The sequence below is a fragment of the Lampris incognitus genome, chromosome 11 (assembly GCF_029633865.1).
Source record: "Lampris incognitus isolate fLamInc1 chromosome 11, fLamInc1.hap2, whole genome shotgun sequence".
Classification (NCBI taxonomy): domain Eukaryota; kingdom Metazoa; phylum Chordata; class Actinopteri; order Lampriformes; family Lampridae; genus Lampris; species Lampris incognitus.
Window position 1 is genome coordinate 13,061,524 of NC_079221.1, and position 8,094 is coordinate 13,069,617.

Consider the following 8,094-nt stretch of genomic DNA (forward strand, 5'->3'; position numbering starts at 1 on the left):
ACAGCTCGTCCTGCAAAGGTCAAGGTTCCATGTAAATCTCCATGAGGGCTTTTTTTTTTTCACATGCGATGCGCAGATGCAGCAAATGTCCTATTATCCACAAACGTATTCAGAGAATTCCTCCTCTTCTTCTTGTTTATGCAGCATTCAAACGGAAAATCGGCGTGGCTCTTTTCCAAGGAGCACATTTGATTCCTCAGCTAGGGCTTTACGGTGATCATCCTCCCAAAGAGAAGAGAAACCCCTTCCCCACCACCGTTCACCGTTGGTGGCGATGTAAAGGATGAGATCACCTGCTTCTTGTTCATTACTTGGGTAGAAACCATGTGTCAAAACACTGAGAGCAACAAGGTGGGCGATTTAGCGCCAGCGCCATTACGTCATCTATTACGTGTTTGCGTTTACTGTCCACTGGAGGGCGCCGCAAACAATCATCCCCCCCCCCCAGTAAGGTAGGAGGCAATGGGAGTTGGCCGGCCATACAAACGGGTGGGGTGGTGAATCGTGTGGAACCTACAATTCCCCAACTATTCCACAAGATGGCAACAAAGGACCGCGTTGATACGTAGGCCGCAAACAATACACGTTAACTGCACGGCTCAGTTCGCTTACAGTAAGACGAGGAAGAACGGACCAAAAAAACGTCATCTTGCTGTTTGTATATTTATTTTAAAGCAACTTTTTTTTTGTAAAATATAAATACAAATGATGAGATATTTTAATTACAAAGTTAAAACAAAAAAAACAAAACAAAAAAACAAAAAAAATGAACACACCAAAAATTACTTTACTGCAATAGGCTCCCTGTTATGTACAAGCTCTGTGCCGAAGGGTGAATATCAACATTATCTTAAAACTTTATTATACAAAGAATTTTGTAGTTTTGCATGTTAAATTAGGGACTAACTTAGAAGCAAAATCTGAACACAGGTTAAAAAAAAAAAAAAAAAGCCCCTGAGGCTCAAGCGAGCGCTAAAGTCTGAGTAGGAAAAAAAAAAAACCCAGGACATCATGTGCTTCCTATAAACACAAATGCCACATTCAAAAGCACAGCCTCAGTTCTCTGCTGTACAGCGACGCACAAATACAACGTGCTGTGCACTCACACACTCCACCCAGTCATTAACAACACAGTTACACGCATCTCTCAAATGCTGTACAAAAACGCTGAGGAGTTTTGAGCAACATCCAAAAGAAGAAGAAGAAAAAAAAAATCTCTTGATATATTTATATTTATACATATATTAATCCATTTATAAAAATAAGACCAATAGGTTTCACGAGTCACCTGTTCGTCGACCCTCAGTTGAATGGAGGGAAACATGTCAGCGGCCCCGGTCCGGCCAGCTAGTCGGTCCATCTGTACAGCGCACCAGTTCCGGTCCAGAGACGGACCGCAGCTTGGGGACAGAGGTATTCGGGCTAAGGCGGGTCATCGATTAACCCCGGTTCCTCTGAAAGCAAGCCTCTCTCTGGGAGACTCAAAAACAGGAGTTTAAAGGGTCCCGGGGGGTCACAACGAGCCAATCTTTGCCGACAGCCTTGATTTGATCCTTAATCTTGTCCTTTAACTTGTCGCCGGGCTGTCCCCAGTGGTCATCCAGACACTCCAGGGTGGAGCCCAGCAGGGGCCGCCAGCTCGGCGCTGCCCTCCACCAGGTCCAGCAGTTCCTTGCTGTCCGGCTGGAAGGCCTCCAGCTCATCGGGGCAGGAGAACAGCTGCGACAGGGAGGCCTGCCGGTAGAACTCAGCCTCCGCCACCGTCACCACCTCCATGTGGGGGAAGGCTTGCCGGAAGCCTCGAGCCGACATCCGCAGACGGCGAAGCACGTCGGACAGCAGCAGCCAGTTCCTGGGCCCTGACAGACAGAACCACGGGTTTAGACATCAGCACATTTCATGCACAACGGCAACTCCAAGTGCTTTACATAAGGCATAATGGACATTGAAGAATACTTCCGGTTTTTGTTTTTTACAAGCTGGGTGTCATTTTTGTAGTGTTTGCCATCGTGAATATCATTTATATTGATTCACCGGTTTCACTGTGTAGATCTCGCATACGGGGACCGCCACCGGACATAGCTTTACACAGACGGAGAACGGACCACCACGGACGCAGTCTGTTTTTGTTGTTTAAAGGACAGGATTGTATTCAGCGGCCCCCTAAGACACCACTGTAAACGTGGGTCCAGCAGCGGTCCCACGTCCGAGATGTCCAAAATGAAGCCAGGGAGTAAAAATGATACTATAGCCGACGTGCACGGCGGCAAAAAACGATGAAAATGAGGCCCGTGTTGTAAGAAAAAACGTAATTGTCCTTTAAATAAAAGACGCAGAATGAGATAAAACGACGTTTAAAAGACAAGTGGAAAGAGACCAATTCACAGGTGGTGTGTAATTCTAACCTGCGCCCTGACCTCTCGTGCTCAGCACATGTCATTAACAACAACAACAACAACAACAACAACAACCAATCAAAGCAAGCAAGACAAAGTGATCCTAATAAAAAAGGTAGCTGGGTACACGGCACGTTTGCAGACGTCGGTTCAGGGAGAGCGGACGGAGAGTAAGAGCCACGTTTTGAAGGGAGGTGTTGTGTAAAACAACAACAGAAAAACAGCTTAATGGGCCCAGCTCGTGTTTTTAACTGCAGAAATCTGAAATGGGGGTCAGCATCATTTGAATCAGTACCATTTACCAACCCGCTGATATTAACTAATTTCATCATTTTATGCAAAATATGAAAATAGTATAGACAGCACCTTTAAAGAAGGCCAGTATCATGGTGTGTGTGTGTGTGTGTGTGTGTGTGTGTGTGTGTGTGGGTGGGTGGGTGTGTGTGTCTCTACTCACCCCTGGGAGAGGGACACCTGGATGTTGTAGCAGGGCAGCAGGGGCCGGTCGGAGAACTCGAACTCAAACACCTCCCTCTTGTCCTCCTCTTCGTCCTCCTCCGGACCCGGAGGGTCCGCTAGGATGTCGAACACACCGCCCTCCTCGGCAGTTTCTGAACACAAGGCAACACAATACGAATCAGCGGTCTGAGGCGGTCGTATCAAATATCGCTGTGTTACTGTTTAACACGGGGGGGGGGGGGGGGCAACAAAATGGTTAAGACGCTCGGATCAGCTTGGCTTCACAAACTCACGTGCTGACGCTCCCAGTCCAAAACACAAACACACACACACACACACACATACACACATACACAGTTCTAAAGTCAGATGGCCACAAGAGTATTCAGAATAATCAAGGCTATCTGAAAGCACTACCACACACACACACACACACACACACACACACACACACTCTGAGGTAATCAGTACTCACCACACACAGCGCTGCCATAGAATTCCCAATAAAGTCCTGGGTCGTCATCCGAGCGGCCCTGAAGGTCAGCAAAATAATCTACGGAGAGAGGCGAGGGACAAAGGGTTGTTATTCAAGAGCAGGGACCACAGCGGAGGGAGAATTACCCTCGGAGAGTCCACAGGATCATCAGTAAGGAGCACAATTAAAGCAGAGAGGAGGAGGAGGAGGAGGAGGAGGTGGGGTGAGTGTCAAGAGAGGGGAGAGTGGAACAAACAGAGCAAATGTTTTTGGGCTGGGGGGGGGGGGGTCTGTACCACGGGGGAGGAGAGCGACGGTCTCCGCTGGGTTACAGCCGGTTCAGTTCAGGCCCAGGCTACAGATGCCTGCCAGGAATCAAACTCCAGCCACACACACACACACACACACACACACAGACACACACACATACACACACAGACACACACACACACAGTCACGTGGAGCATGCACACGCTCAAGCGCACAAAACAAACACACACACACACATGCACACGCACGGACGTGCAGGCAGAGGGAGCTGGTTTAGCGCACACAGTGAGAGCAGTGTGTATTCAAAGAGCATGTGCGCGCGCACACACACATACACACACACACACACACACATACACACACACTCCCAGAGTGAGAGCTGGGCTGTGTGCCAGTGCTGAGGCGTGGGGCGTCTGGCGTGTGTTTGCAGGGATTAACGGCCTCCAGATGAGTGGGACCAGGTGGAGGGAGGGCAGCAATCGTTCCCTCTCTCTCTCTCTCTCTCTCTCTCTCTCTCTCTCTCTCCCTCTCTCTCTCTCGCTCTCTCTCTCTCTCTCTCTCTCGTCTCGCTCTCTCTCAGTCTCTCCTCTCGGACATTCTGACGATCTATCTGGCAGGTATTGCTCCATCGATCTACCCGTCCTAACCTCGCTCAGAATTCGATGCCATCCTTCCACCCCGCTCTGTGTAAATCTATCTTTTGTGCTGAATCTGTTGATTCCCCTGTCAGCTGTGAATTTATGGGAATTCTTTCCACTGGTTTCATCTTTTATCTCCCATCTGCCTCGCTGAGGCCCGCCGTCTCCCTCGGGTGACCGGCTTTTACTAGTTAGGTATGTGTATGAAATGAAATAAACGGCTACGGAAGCATTGGCGCGCACACATCCTCTGATTTCCTGCCATTATGCATGGAATAAAGCTCCTGGGTATGTGTGTGTGTGTGTGCGTGTGTGTGTGTGTGTGTGCGTGCGTGCGTGTGTGTGTGTGTGTGTGTCTCACTCACAAACATTCAGGCATACACCACCCAAATTCGGAGCACTCGCAATCATGTGGCAGCAGCAGCCTTGTGATGACACACACCAATACAAACACACTAACGCAAACACAAATACACACACACACACACACACACACACACACACACACACACACACACACACAAAGGCCGAGTCTCCAGTTGGAGCGAGCGCTCGCTGCGCGGAGCCCATTTCCGCACGTACGCTAAGCAAACACAGTTGGCGTTGCTAAGTAACCAGATAGAGCGGCTCAGCGGCAGCACGCACCCCGGCAGGCTGAGGCTCCCTGTCTAACAGGTGGTCGGGGAGGTGGAGGGGGTGGGAGGGGGAGTGTGGGGGGGATGACAAAGACAGACATGTCTGGCGGCGGTTTGGAAGGCGCGGCGGTGGGGGTCTGGGATTTACAGGAGAGAGAGAGAGAGAGAGAGAGAGAGAGAGAGAGAGAGAGAGAGAGAGAGAGAGAGAGAGAGAGAGAGAGAGAGACGAGAGAGAGAGAGAGAGAGAGGGAGAGAGGGAGAGAGAGAGAGAGGGGAGAGAGAGAGACCAGAGCCAACAGGTTGCTCAGAGGTCGGGGCAGTGAAACAACAGATAGTAATGAATGAACGACAGGAAGGGAGGTGTTTGGTGAGAGGGTACGAAGAGGGGAAAAAAATAAAAAGTGGTTGCCATTGTTTGAGAAGCTTTGTTTGCAGCTGACCGGGGTGGGTGTGGTGGTGGTGGTGGTGGGGGGGCCATGTGTGTGCCTGTGCAACATTCCTAAGTGGGGGGATTTGACGAGGCGGGTTTCATACCGATGAGGAAGCGCTCCATGTTGTCGCTGTGGGTCATCTTCAGCAGGCCGCGGCCCGAGTAGGTGGCCAGGGTGGGGTCGGCACCGTAGGACAGCAGCACTCGCACCACGTCTAGGTGGTCATTCTCCACCGCGTCATGGATGGGTCTACACACACACACACACACACACACACACACACACACAGAGGCATACATTTTTATTTTTGAGGATTTACCCCCTCTTTTTCTCCCCTCGGCCCAATTACCCCACTCTTCCAGCAGTCCCGGTCGCTGCTCCACCCCCTCTGCCGACCCGATGGAGGGCTGCAGGACTACCGCACGCCTCCTCCGATACATGCGGAGTCGCCGGCCGCTTCTTTTCACCTGACAGTGAGGGGTTTCGCCAGGGGGACGTAGCGCGTGGGAGGATCACGCTATCCCCCCCCCCAGTTCCCCCTCCCCCGAACAGGTGCCCCGACCGAGCAGAGGAGGCGCTCTAGTGCAGCGACCAGGACACATACCCACATGCAGCTTCCCGTCCGTGGACACGGCCGATTGTGGTCTGTAACACCGGGATTCGAACCGGCGATCCCCGTGTTGGTAGGCAACGGAATAGACCGCTACGCTACCCGCACGACAGGCGCACATTCCAGTTTGTTTAGGTAGCCACAGGGCCGAGAGCGACGGCCCACATGGGGGGATCAGCCATGGGCGCGGGGTAAAAAGCACACAGTGAAGGCAGAGCTATCGTTCCAGTCAGACGGGTGCTCCTGCCGGCCATATTTAAAGAAAAACAGGTCGGGGAGCCGTGCTCAGGGCCCACGCTGAGTGACAGGGGACTAAACCCTGGCTCGGCCTGTTTGCAGGGTGCACGAGAAGGGTTCGAGCGAAAGAAAAACAAGCAACAAAAAAAAAAAAAAAAAAAAAAAAAATCCGTTTGTGCGTGTGTTGTGTGTTGTTGCGTGTCGGCGTGTGTGTGTACCTGGTTCCGTCCTGCGCACTGCAGTTGATGTCGGCTCCCGTGATCCAGCAGGTGCTGGACGATGCTGAGCCAGCCGCGGGCACACGCCTCGTGGAGCGCACAGTAGCCCGCGTAGTCCCTGTGATTCACCTCGCACAACTCTGTTCTCCAGACAGTACAACAACACCACCTCCTACAGCCAGGAGAGAGAGAGAGACAGAGAGAGAGACAGAGAGAGAGAGAGAGAGAGAGACAGAGAGAGAGAGAGAAGGGGTTAGTGTGTGTGTGTGTGTGTGCGTGTGTGTGTATGTGGAGACAGCCCAAGTAATACAAGACAAAACACACAAGGCGGACAGGCAGACACATGCGCAAACAGTTCCCCTCTTTACACTTCCTGTGGGAGAGGAACAAGGGAAAGGAAGGACTGAGTGTGCTCCGACAATGGACCAAACACACGCACACACACACACACACACACACACACACACACACACACACACACACACACACACACACACACAACTGCTCAATAATACTACAGCTGGCGTCAAAACACAGCTAGAGGACGATGTATGACTCAACTCTTCTCATTTGCCAGATTCTGTGTGTGTGTGTGTGTGTGTGTGTGTGTGTGTGTGTGTGTGTGTGTGTGTGTGTGTGTGTGCGTGTGTGTGCGTGTGTGTTGGTGTGGTGCCCGTGTGCGCACGTGCGTGCCACAGCTGAGGCTGGATGCCACTGTGGCAGCCAGTCGCAAGGGCTGAAATGAGAACACAGCTCAATGCCAACAAAACAAAGGGGTCTAAATAGAGGCGGTCCGGGTCTGGTCCCGGTCTGGCTGCCGACTCCCACAACCGGACAGTCCAGCACCGACTGGTAGGCCGGTTTCCACGGGACCGGAGCGATGTCTCGTCTGACTAAACACAGACGCGCGAGAGATGTCGGTCGATGTCAGGTCTGTCAAAACAAGGAGTCCTTGTTGTGGCAGGGTGGTTGGTCGGTTGTGTGTGTGGTGTGTGTGTGTGTGTGTGTGTGTGTGTGTGTGTGTGTGTGTGTGCGTGTGTGCGTGTGCGTGAGGATACACTTTACACATACAGTAGTACACACTTAAGTGTGGAACGGTGATATGCACAGTCGACGCAAAGAGAAATTGTCACAGCATCCTCGGCCGCCCTCGAACAAACAGAAAATACCCCCACACACACCCACACACATACACGCACACACGCACACTGAGAGGCTGTCCTGCTAACCGTCGGCCGCTGAGGGGAGGAGAGCCGCTCATCTGAACCTGGGGAACGACTCCAAACTTCCATTTCTATGCTAATTCTAGTCCGCTGTCTACTTCCAGTGTTTATCGCCCCCCCCCCGCCCCCCCCCCCCCCCAGCAAAGATAGAGGGGAAAGAGAGGCAAGCTGACAGAGGGATGAGTAGAGTGCTGGTGGGGGCAGAAAGGGACGGGTGGGGCAACAGCCAAACACATGACAGGCAAACTCAAGCCGCGGAAGGCGTCAACTCGCAGCCGCCTCCTCCTCCTCCTCCTCTGCTGCTGCTGCTGCTGCCGGTAATAACACGAGATGAAGGAGACGGGGAAGGAGAGAATGAAGAGAGGTAGAGGAGGTCGGAGACAAAGGGTGGCGGGTGTAATGTATGTGTGTGTGTGTGTGTGTGTGTGAGTGAGTGAGTGAGAGAGAGAGAAAGAGATGCTCTAACTGGTTTTTGCTTGCTGCCAACACCGTCTGTCTCTCT

At 52.0% G+C, this 8,094-nt stretch overlaps 1 protein-coding gene across 1 annotated transcript in view; it reads right to left on the reverse strand.

The window, feature by feature from the left end:
* Window positions 1-654: 654 nt before the first annotated feature.
* Window positions 655-8,094, reverse strand: part of bcor (BCL6 corepressor) — a 28,287-nt gene continuing 20,847 nt past the window's right edge. Inside the window, 9 exon segments of the mRNA XM_056289887.1 lie at window positions 655-1,628; window positions 1,630-1,857; window positions 2,853-3,007; window positions 3,331-3,408; window positions 5,408-5,553; window positions 6,370-6,407; window positions 6,409-6,504; window positions 6,506-6,541; window positions 6,738-6,742. Coding sequence (XP_056145862.1) covers window positions 1,482-1,628; window positions 1,630-1,857; window positions 2,853-3,007; window positions 3,331-3,408; window positions 5,408-5,553; window positions 6,370-6,407; window positions 6,409-6,504; window positions 6,506-6,541; window positions 6,738-6,742 — 929 coding nt within the window. The 3' untranslated portion in view covers window positions 655-1,481.